Source organism: Plecotus auritus (assembly GCF_963455305.1).
Source record: "Plecotus auritus genome assembly, chromosome: 9".
Classification (NCBI taxonomy): domain Eukaryota; kingdom Metazoa; phylum Chordata; class Mammalia; order Chiroptera; family Vespertilionidae; genus Plecotus; species Plecotus auritus.
The window spans coordinates 47,445,262-47,460,375 of NC_137783.1; the positions used below are offsets into that span (position 1 = coordinate 47,445,262).

The 15,114-nt window shown below is 53.4% G+C and overlaps 1 protein-coding gene across 7 annotated transcripts; it reads left to right on the forward strand.

Moving 5' to 3' along the window:
* The first annotated feature begins 307 nt into the window (after positions 1–307).
* Positions 308–15,028, forward strand: ZSWIM8 (zinc finger SWIM-type containing 8). 7 transcript variants are annotated; one of them, XM_080641667.1, is made up of 26 exons: positions 308–794; positions 3,295–3,448; positions 3,694–3,788; positions 3,962–4,134; positions 4,309–4,416; positions 4,530–4,611; positions 4,746–4,866; positions 5,332–5,533; positions 5,682–5,857; positions 6,212–7,205; positions 7,926–8,057; positions 8,197–8,376; positions 8,474–8,657; positions 8,869–8,967; positions 9,541–9,665; positions 10,350–10,590; positions 10,688–10,846; positions 10,940–11,168; positions 11,338–11,627; positions 11,775–11,998; positions 12,489–12,977; positions 13,257–13,440; positions 13,536–13,712; positions 13,867–13,986; positions 14,240–14,418; positions 14,551–15,028. In XM_080641667.1, the coding sequence occupies exons 1-26, from the start codon at positions 587–589 to the stop codon at positions 14,752–14,754; spliced, it is 5,529 nt and encodes a 1,842-aa protein (XP_080497793.1). In that variant the 5' UTR covers positions 308–586; the 3' UTR covers positions 14,755–15,028. The 7 variants fall into 7 exon arrangements, with proteins under 7 accessions (XP_080497793.1, XP_080497790.1, XP_080497794.1 ...); XM_080641664.1 differs by having other exon boundaries at positions 14,308–14,418; XM_080641668.1 differs by having other exon boundaries at positions 13,257–13,416.
* The last annotated feature ends 86 nt before the right edge of the window (positions 15,029–15,114 follow it).

The following is a 15,114-nucleotide window of genomic DNA, read 5'->3' on the forward strand; positions in this document are numbered from 1 at the left end:
ATACCCAATGGTGCTGTGCTGTTTGACAGCCTACGATTCCCGGCGTGCTTGGCGAATGCTTATGCCTTGGGGACATTATGGACGCTGAGTTATTGCTGGGATCTGTAGTCATTTTGTTTACCTTTAGGGGTTGGCTTCCTTTTATTGTATCTGAGGGTGGGTTTCAGGAAAAAAGCAGGAAATGCAGCAATTAAACACACAGGGCCCCGACATCTGCCCGTGCTCGGTCCGGTCCACGGGCACGCGAGGGCGGAAGTGGTGGTGGCCGGCGCGGCCGGAAGTTCAGATCAGCTGATGGGGGAGGCGGTGCCGCAGCCACCGAGAGGCCCGGGCTGCCCAGCGTTTCGTCCGGGCCCTGAGTCTCGGAGGCTGGCCGCGATCCCCGTTCGCACCTCGCAGTTGGGCGAGGCTCGGTTCCGTATCCCCCTCAGGCCTGAGATCCTCGCCCGGCACGGCCGCCCTGAGCGCCCCGGCCACCCCCAGCCCCGGCTCGCCCCTCAGGCCCGGGGCCTCCCCTCAGTCCCCGGCCGGAGGCCCAGGCCCCGGATCCGCGGGGGGGGACCCGGCCCCGGGGGGTGCGGGCCCCATGGAGCTGATGTTCGCGGAGTGGGAGGACGGAGAGCGCTTCTCATTCGAGGATTCGGACCGCTTTGAGGAGGATTCGCTCTGCTCCTTCATCTCCGAGGCCGAGAGCCTCTGCCAGAACTGGCGAGGATGGCGCAAACAGTCAGCGGGGCCGAATTCCCCCACTGGCGGCGGTGGCGGAGGTGGCAGCGGCGGTACCCGAACGCGAGGTGAGGAAGAGCGGGGGAGGGGCGCGGGCAGGCCTGCTCCGCCCGGCGGGAGCGCTGTCCCTGCCCGGGAGCTGTCCCCGCCCGGGAGCTGTCCCGGACCGAGCTGCACCGAGCGCTGAACGCACTTCAGGACTCGCTTCTCTGGTCTTTCTGGGGTGGCTTCTTCATACCAGCTCGCGTGTCCGCGTGTGTCCGTGTGTGTGTCCGTGTGTGTGTGTGTGTCCGTGTGTGTGTGTGTGTGTGTGTGTGTGATTTGGGCCGATGGCTGGGAAATCCTGGGTTGGATAGGATTATTAGCGACAGAAAGTAGATCTCTTGTTCATTTGCGTTAGAGGTGGGTAAAAAAGAAAATGCTCCGGGACTTGGGAATACTTACCAAGCTCAGCCCACGGAGAATGTGGGTAGGGGTGGATTGTGAAGACGTGGCCATTTGAGGTCACCCCGTTGCAAAGTGCGTTGGGAGCTTCTTGATTCAGGGTGGTGATCTCTGATCCCAGCTGCACCAAGAAGGGGTTTAGCTCAGAAGAAAGTGGAGGTGGACTGATCTGTGCGAGGAGATTTCATAGTTCCACAGGTTTAGATCAGATGTTTGGTCCTGGCCATATTGAACATCTGTCACGAGCGAAGGCTGGGACCCCTGGATTTAGAGCCTTAGATTTCCATCATCTGGGCCCTGGGGAAGGTTGTGGGTAATTGTCTCTGGAGTCTCCTTGCGGGCACTCCTGCTTTTCACTGAGTTTCTTTCAGTGAGTTAACTGGTTAGTACTGTGAAGAATTCTGCTTTAAAGTTGCTGGAGAGAAAAGTGATGGTAAAAGAAGCTCCATAGGCTCCGGACTCACCACATCCTTTCTCTGCCTTTCTCATGGCACAGTTTGTGTCCTGGGCCTCAGTGAAAGTTGAGGGGTTTGATTTGTGATTCTTCTCTGGTTATTGCAAGAGTCCTGGTTTCCAAACTGCCCACAGAGATTTCTATCACCCCTTTGGGACAGGGAGAAATGTCCATGTGTTACTTTTTAGGAGTGGTAGTATTCAACTTCAGTTGAAGAGAGAGCACATGCTCTGTGTACGCACGCGCACACACACACATGTACACTCACAGATCATAGACAGCATCACTGTGGGTCTTATATGGCTTCTCTGCTTCTTTCATACTTGCAAGTGTGGGTGGCCTGGAGACTTAGAGCCCCCTCATTTTCTCATCTAGAGAAAAAGGGGCAGTATAAAAGAAATTAGAGAAGAGCATGTCAGAGGAGAGACGTTAACAATGTAATATGAATATGAAGTGCTACCTATGTGGAAAATTAGATGTGGAAGCTGGTAAAAGAAGTACGAAGTCATGGTGGGGAAAATTTTTAACATACTGGAATTTTGAACAGGTTAAAATCTAGGACATCATGTCATTCCCCCACCCTCCTCCTGTGTTCCAGGCTACCCTCAGTTGCTCATTTGCAAAATAAGGAGATTAACATGGGGTTGGTTTTTTTTTTTTGTTTTTTTTTTTTTTTTTTTTTTTTGCTTTTTGATTTCAGAGAGGAAGGGAGAGGAAGAGAGAGATAGAAACATCAGTGATGAGAGGGAATCATTGATCGGCTGCCTCCTGTACACCCCCTACTGGGGATTGAGCCCACAACCCAGGCATGTGCCCTTGACCGGAATTGAACCCGGGACCCTTCAGTCCACAGGCCAACGCTCTATCCACTGAACCAAACCTGCTAGGGCATGTGTTTTTTTTGTGTGTTTTTTTTTTAAGTTCCTTTCAGCTCTGTGATTTCTGATCTTATTTCTAATCTGACTAACAATTTGGTGAGCTATGCAGTCTGTTGTATTCCACTGCTATTTGATTAAAATGATGGGGAAACATGCAGTGGTAACTCCACCCTACTCCAGGTGATTCCAGGAACAGCAGCGAGGTTCCCTTGGGATAGCCTACTCTCCCCTCTGCCGGAGGGCTTCCATTGTGGGAAGCCAGGGTTCTGGTGTGCCAAAGAAGTGCAGCCTCTCTCGCTTCTGAAGGCCCCTCTGTTTGGGCTCTGGTCTGTCTTCCCTCCTTAAATAGAGGAGGCCTGGAGTCATCTAGAGAAAAAGGGGTAGTATAAAAGAAATTAGAGAAGAGCATGTCAGAGGAGTGACGTTAACAATGTAATACGAATCTGAAGTGCTACCAATGTGGGAAATTAGATGTGGAAGCTGGTGAAAGGCGTTACTTGCTGGCATCCTGAAATGCACCTGTTTGACCAGGAGTTTCTGGGATATCCCTTGTATCTTCTGTTCTAGACCTTAGGTAGCAGGCTGTGGGCTGGGGTTGTTTAGCTCTCCTTCCCCAGGTGCAGTTTTAAGGGTTAGTGTATCCTGACGGGAGGGCCCTTTGGTTTTTTTTTTTTAATCCAGCTCTCCCCTGTCTTTCATAGTGAAGGTAAGGCCCAAGATGTGGCACTGGCATAGGTATCAAATGATCATGGCTCTTTTTATTTCCCCTCACCTCAACCTTTGTTACCAAAGATGGACTGGTGATCCCATTGGTGGAGCTGTCAGCAAAGCAGGTGGCATTTCATATCCCATTTGAAGTGGTGGAGAAAGTTTACCCCCCAGTGCCTGAGCAGCTACAGCTCCGGATTGCTTTTTGGAGCTTCCCTGAGAATGAAGAGGATATTCGGTGAGCCTAAAGGACGGGTGGTGGGGAGTGGGTTCCTGATATTTCACACAGTGTTCTGGGCTTTCCACAGAACAAAGGAGATATTGTATTTGGAGCTGTAGTTAGAAGACAAGGGGAGGAGGAGTGCCTGGGATTTTTCCCAAGAGGGAGTGATACTGGGGAGACAGGGCCCAGGGCATTGTGGTCTCTGACAGGGTCTGGAGAGGTTATTTGCTGAGTTGTGGCTATGTCCTCTTCACTCCCAGGCTGTATTCATGCCTGGCCAATGGCAGTGCAGATGAGTTCCAGCGAGGGGATCAGCTGTTCCGCATGAGGGCTGTGAAGGACCCACTGCAGATAGGTAAGAGTCCCATCATGCCCTGTGGCACTCTCTGCTCCTCCCATCCCTTGTGTTATGAATTAAGGCATACTGCAAGAAGCTGGAGCAGGTTGTCTGAATAACGGCAGGACTAGAGTTGAGGGCAAAGATATGTCTTAATGGCTCTTCCTGACCGTACCCATGTTTCTCCTCAGGGTTCCACCTGAGTGCTACAGTGGTGCCACCTCAGATGGTCCCTCCCAAAGGGGCCTACAACGTGGCTGTGATGTTTGACCGCTGCCGGGTCACTTCCTGCAGCTGCACCTGTGGTGCTGGGGCCAAATGGTGCACCCATGTCGTGGCACTCTGTCTCTTCCGCATCCACAATGTGAGGCCCTCCCAGTTTATCCTGGCCCTATCCCACGCTCCATTCCCCCTTTCTCTGCTGCATGCCTGGCCACCATGTGAGCCCCCTTGCCTCCCCTACTCTGCCTCTCTAGCTCCAGTTCCAGCATCAGCAAGCCTTTTCTCAGATTGTTCTGTTTCTGTCTGTCCTCTCCAGGCTTCTGCAGTCTGCCTGCGGGCCCCAGTCTCAGAGTCCCTGTCTCGGCTACAGAGGGACCAGCTGCAGAAGTTTGCTCAGTACCTCATCAGTGAGCTCCCTCAGCAGGTGAGTGAGGTTGGCACACCCTCCTCCAGCTAGCTCCAGCACTGCATGACTAGCCTTCCTATTAGGCCCAGTCCTCCTTGGTGACCCTAGGCCCGTGTTTCTTTTCCCCTCAGATCCTCCCCACCGCCCAGCGTCTCCTGGATGAACTCCTCTCCTCCCAGTCAACTGCCATCAATACAGTGTGTGGAGCCCCAGGTGAGTGTGGTGAGAAGAAAGGACAGTAGGAAGATAGAAAGCTGGTAGTGCAAAGCGCCACTTACTAAAGGCTTGCTGTTGTCAGGCGAATCCAGGCCCCTATCTCTAGGTGACTGACTGCCTATCACCCCCAGACCCCACAGCAGGGCCCTCGGCCTCTGACCAGAGTACTTGGTATTTGGATGAATCAACACTTACTGACAACATCAAGAAGACATTGCACAAGTTCTGTGGCCCCTCCCCTGTGGTCTTCAGGTAAATTGGATTTTTCCATTCCTGTGTCTGGTAGAAGGGAAGTGTCCCTCAGGCTATTGACAGATCTTTTGTTCTATTAATTCTTGCACCTCCCATCTTTTATTCCCTGCACTGGTACAGTGCCTGGCACACAGATGTCACTAATGAATCAATGGATGATGATACGTTTATATAGTCATGGAGTGGTCTGTTTTTAGCTAGGTAGAACAGAAGTTATTTTTCTTCCTTTGAGGGGTTGGGAAACTGAGGCAGAGAGAGATTAAGAATTTTTGTCATGGGCATCCTTTTTTCTGTATACTCTGTATTTTGGGTTAGGGCCCCTTTTGTGTCAAAGCCCTGTTGCACTTTCATCTGCTTTATTCAGTCCCCAGTGCAAGGGTTAGCTGAGGGGATCCACTCATCGCAGAGGGCTGAGCAGTGAAGACAGCTCCCTGGTCATCATTTTCTGCTCTACTACTTTCACAGTGATGTGAACTCCATGTATCTGTCTTCCACGGAGCCTCCAGCCGCTGCTGAATGGGCATGTCTGCTGCGCCCTCTGAGGGGTCGGGAGCCAGAGGGCGTCTGGAACCTGCTTAGCATCGTGCGGGAGATGTTCAAACGGAGGGACAGCAATGCTGCCCCCTTGTTGGAAATCCTCACTGACCAGTGCCTCACCTATGAACAGGTAATTCCCCAGAGCTGGGTAGCTCCATGATGATTCATTTTCTCCTTCCCTTAACCTCATCTCCCTCTTGCTGACAGGGACCCTGGGGAGGGCTACTCTATCTTTCTCCAAGCTATTAGGTGCATCTCAGAACTCTTTTTGTTTCCAGATAACAGGTTGGTGGTACAGCGTGCGCACCTCAGCCTCACACAGCAGCGCCAGTGGGCACACGGGTCGTAGCAATGGGCAGTCAGAGGTGGCAGCCCATGCATGTGCCAGCATGTGTGATGAGATGGTCACACTGTGGAGATTGGCTGTGCTGGACCCTGCACTCAGTCCCCAGCGGTGAGTCTCCTCTTATGCTTACCACAGCCCGGAGACTGAGCCAGCCCCGGACAGACTGAGCCTCGTCTCCTTGTACACGTTCTTCTAGTCCTAGGGAAATGAGAGGTGCTGAGCATTAGGGTTAGCTGATTTATGAATCCTTTTAATGAGAGGCTTTCTTCCTTCCCTCCCCCAAATAGCACCTGCCTTCCAAAATCCCTGAGGGTTGGAGTGATGTATGTAGGTGGGGCTGGCTTAAGAAGTTCTTCTGTGGGTCCTTTCCTGTGCCCCTTCGGGTGTATGCCTCCTCCACCCCTTCATCTTTTCTCAGTGCAGAGTGTAGACCCCAGCAGCCTTGCCCCTTTGTTTGCACAGCCGCCGGGAACTGTGTGCGCAGCTCCGGCAGTGGCAGCTGAAGGTGATTGAGAATGTGAAGCGGGGACAGCACAAGAAAACCCTGGAGCGGCTCTTCCCTGGCTTCCGGCCAGCAGTGGAGGCCTGCTACTTTAACTGGGAAGAGGCCTACCCACTTCCCGGCGTCACCTACAGCGGCACTGACCGGAAGCTGGCACTGTGCTGGGCCCGAGCCCTGCCCCCTCGGCCAAGTGTTTCCAGATCTGGGGGCTTGGAGGAACCCCGGGAGCGGCCCCGCCCTCTTCCTGCTGAGCCAGCTGCGAGGCCCAAGGAGCCAGGGGCCAAGCGCAAGGGGTTGGCTGAGGGGATCCCCTCATCGCAGAGGGGTCCCCGCCGCCTCTCGGCTGAGGGGGGAGATAAGGCTCTGCATAAGATGGGTCCAGGTGGGGGCAAAGCCAAGGCACTGGGTGGGGCTGGCAGTGGGGGCAAGGGCTCAGCAGGTGGCGGGAGCAAGCGACGGCTGAGCAGTGAAGACAGCTCCCTGGAGCCTGATCTAGCTGAGATGAGCCTGGATGACAGTAGCCTGGCCCTAGGTGCAGAAGCCAGCACCTTTGGTGGATTCCCTGAAAGCCCACCACCCTGCCCTTCCTCTGGTGGCTCCCGAGGCCCTTCTGCCTTCCTTCCTGAACCCCCAGATACTTACGAAGAAGATGGTGGTGTGTACTTCTCAGAAGGGCCTGAGGCTCCCACAACTTCTGCTGGCCCCCCTGGCCTACTACCTGGGGAGGTCTGTACCCGGGACGACCTCCCTTCCACAGATGAGAGTGGCAGTGGGCTTCCCAAAACCAAAGAGGCAGCCCCTACAGTTGGAGAAGAGGATGATGACTACCAGGCATATTATCTGAATGCCCAAGACGGGGCTGGGGGCGAGGAAGAGAAGGCCGAGGGTGGGGCTGGGGAGGAGCACGACCTGTTTGCCGGACTGAAGCCACTGGAACAGGAGAGCCGCATGGAGGTGAGGAGACTCTGAGGGGTGCCTTAACCACAGCGGGGAGAGGGGCCATCTGGCTCTAGTTGTGAATGGCAGGACCATAACATGACTTAGAATCCTATAGCAGGTTCCTGTAGGCCTCCCTGCCTATAGTCCATTCTTTACTGCTTCCATATTAGTTTTCCTGAAATGTTTGATTGTATTATTCTGCTGCTTAAAACTCCAGTGGTTTCCCATTGCCCTTAGTTTAAAAAATGAAAGTCCTTGGCATGACCTGTGAGTGTTCACTTGGTCTGACCTTTGCATATTTCTCCAGCCTCGTCTGTATACTTTAGTCCTTTGAACCATTCCTGTAGCTTGCCATGCTCTCTTGCATCTGTGGTTTTGCAGATTGGCCTTTCTGCAGGGAATGGACTTCCCTCGCCTCACTTGTGGAGGTCCTGTCCCTTCTTTAGGTCTCAGAGATATTACAGATCACTTCTAGGAAGTCTGAGTCTGTCCCTTTACACCAAGTCCCAATGAGATATCCTACGTACCTGTATCTCCTTGACCTTTCCCAGTAGCCAGCTTCCCACAGGTTTGTGTGTTTGTTTCTGTAACTAGGCTGAGTTACTATGGTATGCCCAGGACCAGCATAGGGCCCAGCATATAACAAGTACTATGGGGTATTTGCTGCACGAGTATGGTGCCCTGCCCTTGGAAGTTGAGGCTTCAACCTGTCTAGTGCCCATGTCTTCTCTCCAGGTATTATTTGCTTGTGCTGAGGCCTTGCATGCGCATGGCTACAGCAATGAGGCCTCCCGCCTCACTGTGGAGCTTGCTCAGGACCTGCTAGCCAACCCACCCGACCTCAAGGTAGAGCCGCCCCCTGCCAAGGTGAGAGAGACCCCCAACCCTCCCCTTCCCTACTTACCCCTAACTCTCTCCCATGCCCCACCTCAAGTGAGAGCCTCCTCCTCCCTCCACCAAGGCGAGCCAGACTCATCTGCCTGCCTCCTTGTGCTTCTCTGCTTAGGGCAAGAAGAACAAGGTATCTACAAGCCGTCAGACCTGGGTGGCTACCAACACCCTGACCAAGGCGGCCTTCCTGTTAACAGTGCTAAGTGAGCGCCCAGAGCACCACAACTTGGCCTTTCGAGTTGGCATGTTTGCCTTGGAGCTACAACGACCCCCGGCTTCTACCAAGGCCTTGGAGGTCAGAGGTTCTATCTGAGCCTTGTACTCTAATCTCAGAGCCTTACGTTTATCTCCACTGAGGTATTAGAGGTCTGATCTCCTTCCTATGCCCTCAGGTGAAACTGGCATATCAAGAGTCTGAGGTAGCTGCTTTGCTCAAGAAGATTCCTTTGGGTCCAAGTGAGATGAGTACCATGCGGTGCCGGGCAGAGGAGCTTCGGGAGGGGACACTCTGTGACTATCGGCCTGTTTTGCCTCTCATGTTGGCCAGTTTCATCTTTGATGTTCTCTGTGCTCCAGGTATGGTGCCTGACTCTACGGCAAGAGGGGAACTCTGAGGCAGGGGTAGCTTTCTCTAAGGAAAAACCAAGATCCCCAAGGCTCTGAATTGCCTAGGACCCATCTGGCAGCTTCATAGGAGGGCCTGGAATGATGAGGGTCTTGGGTTCTCTCCCTTTCATTTTTTTCCATGATACTTCTGTCTGCCTGACTTACCCCAACTTTCATCCAGTGGTTTCTCCCACGGGTTCCCGGCCCCCAAGTCGCAACTGGAACAATGAGATGCCTGGGGATGAGGAGCTGGGATTTGAGGCAGCAGTTGCTGCCTTGGGTGAGTATGTCAATGTCCTGAGCATGTCTGAGCTAAGCCTGGCCCAGACCTTGAAGGTCATGAGACATGGGCCTTGTTCCAAAGGGGCTCCATGATAATGGGAAAGCCAGTATGACATGTATGAGCCAAGTAGTGCCTAAAAGACAGTCAAGAATTTAGGGTAAAAATGTGTGCTGTGGGTTTTGAATGTTAAAAGGGCAGTAAAACAAAAATCTAAGGAAAGGTCAGGGAGGTGGTAGAATATGGAACGTGGCTTAAAAGATCAGTTAAGTTCTAAGTAGGGGAACAAAATACATTAGGGCAATCAAGTCTTCATGAGAGTGAGGAGCCCAACTTCCCTAAAGTGATGGATATGCTGGGAAGGTAGAGAGGGCCAAGTGATGAAGGTCTTGAAAAGCAAACCAGATCTTAGCTAGGCTGGGTGTAATAGGCAATGGGGACCTGGCATAGGGGATGTGGGTTGGACCAGAACTCACCTCACATCCTGGTGCCTGAGGAACCCTGGCCTGTTTTTCTTTGCTGTCTTGGGAGTTATGGTCATTCTCAATTCCTATGAGCCCCTCCATCTCACAGGCATGAAGACAACAGTGAGTGAGGCCGAGCATCCCCTCCTGTGTGAAGGCACACGTCGGGAGAAGGGTGACCTGGCATTGGCACTAATGATCACTTACAAGGATGATCAGTCCAAGCTCAAAAAGGTAAGGGACCAAGGTACTGGAATTTTGACAGGCATAGAGAGCAGATTCCACCATTTTTCTTGAGTTTCCAGTGAATGAGAAAAGTTATTCTGCTCATTGAAGATAAGTGGAGAATCTTGGAAACACCTCATAAAGAACAGGAGAGACCAATGATTCTTACAGGAGTGCTTGGGCAGGAGTGTGGAAAAAGAGAAGCAGAGGGCATAAAGTCAGTCATTCATTCACTTATTTCAATACTTACTGAATAACGGTATACTCAGCCCTGCGCTAAGTGTTAAAGAGGATACCAAGATATTTAAGCCAGCCCCTATTGTCAACCGGTGTGCTGCAAGAATTAAAACCTGCAATACCTAACTATTTAGTCAGGGGCACTGATGTCTTTTCCTTTAGATTGTCAAGTAAAATAAATGATAATGCTGACACCAACAGTACTGCAAAATTTTAGTTATTTGTGGGTGTACTGCAAAGTTTTAGTTAAGTTTATGGGTGTACTGCAAAATTTTAGTTATGTTTATGGGTGTCATGAGATGAAAAAGGTTGAAATCGCTGTTCTAGAAGGTTTTCCTATTATTACAACTGGGGAAGTCTTCCTGAGGAGTTAGTATTAAGCTGTTTCCAGGAGATAGGAAAGTAATTGGAGTCTGGAGATAAAGGGCATCCTGTCACCTCTTCTTTATCCTCCAGATCTTAGACAAACTCTTGGACCGAGAGAGCCAGACACATAAGCCACAGACCCTGAGTTCATTCTACTCATCTAGCCGCCCAGCCACAGCCAGCCAGAGGTCTCCTTCAAAGCATGGGGGCCCGTCTGCCCCAGGGGCCCTGCAACCTCTGACCTCAGGCTCTGCAGGGTCTGCTCAGCCAGGGAGTGTGGCAGGGGCTGGGCCAGGCCCCACTGAGGGCTTCACAGAGAAGAATGTGCCTGGTGAGGTGGGGGCACTGGGCAGGGAGATGAATGGTATGGAATCATGTTGGGGTCCCCTTTCCTGGATTAATCCCATTGTCCTGTTTTTCCCACCTAGAGAGTTCCCCACATTCTCCCTGTGAGAGTCTCCCATCTGAGGCAGCTTTGACCTCAAGGCCAGAAGGGAAGGTTCCCAGCCGCTTGGCACTTGGCAGTCGTGGAGGCTACAATGGACGCGGTTGGGGCTCCCCAGGGCGGCCTAAGAAGAAGCACACAGGTATGACAGCCCATGGGATGATGTGGTGGGAAGGATATTCCTGAAGTCTGACTTCTGGAGTTTCTGAGACTGACTTGTCTTTTTGGGGGTTAGGCATGGCCAGCATTGACAGCAGTGCCCCTGAAACAACATCGGATAGCTCCCCTACCTTAAGCCGGAGGCCACTTCGAGGGGGCTGGGCCCCCACCTCTTGGGGTAGAGGACAGGACAGTGACAGCATTAGCAGCTCTTCCTCAGATTCCCTGGGCTCCTCGTCTTCCAGTGGAAGTCGCCGGGCCAGTGCCAGTGGAGGGGCCCGGGCGAAGACAGTTGAAGTTGGCAGGTCAGTGGGAAGAAACACCTATCTTTGATCTGGCTCATCCTCAGAGCCACATTCCTAGTTTAATCCAAATATTGTCCCCCCAGTGTCCTTACCCTGGTCTCTCCCAACCTACCTGGACACCCATTTCAGAGAAACCCCAACCCCCATCCCTACCCCATTGCCCCTTCAGGTACAAGGGCCGCCGTCCTGAGAGTCATGCCCCCCATGTACCCAATCAGCCGTCAGAGGCAGCTGCACACTTCTACTTCGAGCTGGCGAAGACAGTGTTGATCAAGGCAGGGGGCAACAGCAGCACTTCCATTTTTACACATCCATCTTCCTCAGGGGGCCACCAGGGTCCTCACCGCAATCTGCACCTTTGCGCCTTTGAGATTGGGCTTTATGCCCTTGGCCTGCACAATTTTGTTTCTCCCAACTGGCTCTCACGTACCTATTCTTCCCACGTTTCCTGGATTACAGGTAAATCCAATGTTTTGACTTGGGCAGGGAAGGGGATTAATTGATGGAGAGAAGAGCCTTATCCTTTTGGAGTTAGTGATGAATGGTGATAGAGACACCATTCCCACTTCCTAGTGGTGCTCATGCTCTTTTTGTCCTTCCCCCAAGGCCAGGCAATGGAGATTGGCAGTGCAGCCCTGACTATATTGGTAGAATGCTGGGATGGGCACCTGACGCCTCCTGAGGTTGCATCCCTGGCTGACAGGGCATCACGGGCACGAGACTCCAATATGGTGAGGGCAGCTGCAGAGCTAGCCCTAAGCTGTCTGCCTCATGCCCATGCATTGAACCCCAATGAGATCCAGAGGGCCCTGGTGCAGTGCAAGGAGCAGGTATTTCTATGGGCTATGTGGGGACCTGCTTTTGGGGCGTTTGGGCATGGGGAAAGCTTATAGTCCATATTCTAGAATTCACAAACTATCCATGGTGACTCAACATATTGATGTTCTTTCACTACCATTACTTCTTTAACCTTACATCTCTGAGGTTAGGATTGTTCCTATTTTACAAATAAGGAAATAGAGGCTTATAGTTTACGTACCAAGATGATCACTTAGAGAAGGCCTTGGGGACATGATGGGACTTGGAAGGAACGGAGTGGCTAAATTAGTTTGGAACTGGGACTATAACCCGGGTTTTGACTTCTACTGGTCAACAAATATTTGTTCAGTGTCTCTGTGAAGACTTCATTGCTCTGACAGACTCTGAGTATTGACCCTGACCTCTAATGCTTCCCTGGGAACCAGCCAACTCTGGGGGAGATGGAATATTATCCCTGAGTAAAGCCCTTCCCCCTTAACTCTTTGTGCCCCTCCCTTCCAGGATAACCTGATGTTGGAGAAAGCCTGCATGGCGGTGGAAGAGGCGGCTAAGGGTGGGGGCGTATACCCCGAAGTGTTGTTTGAGGTTGCTCACCAGTGGTTCTGGCTATATGAGCAAACAGCAGGTGGCTCATCCACAGCCCGTGAAGGGGCTACAAGCTGTAGTGCCAGTGGGATCAGGGCAGCTGGGGAGGCTGGGCGGGGGCTGCCTGAGGGCAGGGGGGGCCCAGGGACTGAGCCGGTTACAGTGGCAGCAGCAGCAGTGACAGCAGCAGCCACAGTAGTGCCAGTCATCTCAGTGGGGTCCAGTTTATATCCAGGTCCAGGACTGGGGCATGGTCATTCCCCTGGCCTGCACCCCTACACTGCTCTACAGCCCCACCTGCCCTGCAGCCCTCAATACCTCACCCACCCAGCTCACCCCGCCCACCCCATGCCTCATATGCCCCGGCCTGCCGTCTTCCCTGTGCCCAGCTCTGCATACCCACAGGTGAGACCAGTGTTCGGGGGGGGGGGGGGGGGGGGGGGGGAGGGAGACAGGAGGGGCTGGGCATGTGGGAGAACATAAGGAGTTCATGGGGGGTTGGCATGGGGTACTCTGGGAAAATAGAGCTGTCCAAGAGTCCTCAGTGAGGTGATGGGTGGGAGTCTGGGGGACCCAGCTCAACTAAGGAAAGAAATGTAGGGATACCCAGTTGTGGGATGAAGGGGGAAAGTTACATATTAATATAATTTGGTTATCTTCTTTCTCTTTTCTTTCTGCCTCTAGGGTGTGCATCCTGCATTCCTGGGGGCTCAGTACCCTTACTCGGTGACTCCCCCCTCACTTGCTGCCACTGCTGTGTCTTTCCCCGTCCCTTCCATGGCACCCATCACAGTACATCCCTATCACACAGAGCCAGGGCTCCCACTGCCCACCAGTGTGGCCTGTGAGTTGTGGGGACAGGGAACAGGTGAATGGAGGGGAGGTACACTGGGCAGGGGAAGGAGGGAGGGAATTTCCTCGGCCCCTCTTGGGGCTGTTTCTCACATGGCTCTCATCCCTCAGTGAGCAGTGTCCATCCAGCATCCACGTTTCCAGCCATCCAGGGTGCCTCATTGCCTGCCCTGACCACACAGCCCAGCCCTCTGGTGAGCGGGGGTTTTCCACCACCCGAGGAAGAGACGCACAGTCAGCCTGTCAACCCACACAGCCTACACCACCTGCATGCTGCCTACCGTGTTGGTGAGAGGTGGTCCCTTTCTGTACCCACGTGCCAGGGGCTCTTCAGTGACAACCCCCTCCTATACCTCTTAATTTGTTTACTGTGGGGTCAGGTACCAGTCTGGGGTAGAGGGCGAAGATGCAACCCCACCATGTGCCCACTCTTTCCTCCCAGGAATGCTAGCACTGGAGATGCTGGGTCGCCGGGCACACAACGATCACCCTAACAACTTCTCCCGCTCCCCCCCCTACACTGATGATGTCAAATGGTTGCTGGGGCTGGCAGCAAAGCTGGGTAACACCTCCCCTCTCCAGGACCATTGTCCGCCCCCACCTGCTTCCCCCACCTTCCTACCCCAGACCTCCTTCCTAGCTCTTGCTCAGAGTTGAGGCCTTGGTCGGGTATGTGTGCGTGCGCGGGGGGCGGGGGGCTACCTCAGCTCCTGGGGTCGGGGGAGGCTCTCTGTCAGGCCAGAGCTGAGATAAAAGTTGGGTCCCTAGGGCAAAGGTGGCCACCCCCGTCTCATGCCCCTCCCCCTGCCCCCCAGGAGTGAACTACGTGCACCAGTTCTGTGTGGGGGCAGCCAAGGGGGTGCTGAGCCCGTTTGTGCTGCAGGAGATCGTCATGGAGACGCTGCAGCGGCTGAGCCCTGCTCATGCCCACAACCACCTGCGTGCCCCGGCCTTCCACCAACTGGTGCAGCGCTGCCAGCAGGCATACATGCAGGTGACAACCCAGGAAGTATGGAGCAGGGTGGAACACCTCCTGGGCAGGCATGGAACAGATCACCCATCATGTAAGGGCAGAGGGGGCCTGGTTCTGTGCTTAGTAGCTCATTCTCCACACATCCTCTTCCAGTACATCCACCACCGCTTGATTCACCTGACCCCTGCCGACTACGACGACTTTGTGAACGCGATCCGCAGTGCCCGCAGCGCCTTCTGCCTGACACCCATGGGCATGATGCAGTTCAACGACATCCTGCAGAACCTCAAGCGCAGCAAACAGACCAAGGAGCTGTGGCAGCGGGTCTCACTCGAGATGACCACCTTCTCCCCCTGAGTCTGGCCAACCTAGGGCCCTATACAGGGAGACAAGCCTGTGGCTATGGAGGCCCCTCAGACAGGGGCAGTGAATCTTGGCTGGACAGATCATCTCCACCCAGTTCCCTCATAGCCCAGACTGGCAGCTGCTCTTGGGCTATAGCTTGGGGCCAAGATGTCTCAGACCTTAGAAGCCTAGGGTTGGGAGAAACAGCCCAGTCTGGGAGGGGGCGTTGGGTGGCCTCTGGTATTTATTTGGCATTTATAAATATATAAACTCCTTTTTTACTCTAGTCTGCCTGGGCCTTTCTCTTCTTTCCCTTGATGAGCAGATGAACCTTGAACTATAGTGGGGGAAAGTCTGATAAACTTGTTTTAT

Excerpts from the sequence above, each read along its gene's own strand:
- ZSWIM8 (XM_080641664.1), top strand. The coding sequence starts at position 587 with ATGGAGCTGATGTTCGCGGAGTGGGAGGACGGAGAGCGCTTCTCATTC. Across the intron at positions 4,417-4,529 it reads TCAGTGAGCTCCCTCAGCAG|ATCCTCCCCACCGCCCAGCG; the intron begins GTGAGTGAGGTT and ends TTTTCCCCTCAG. Across the intron at positions 8,968-9,540 it reads GGCAGCAGTTGCTGCCTTGG|GCATGAAGACAACAGTGAGT; the intron begins GTGAGTATGTCA and ends TCCATCTCACAG.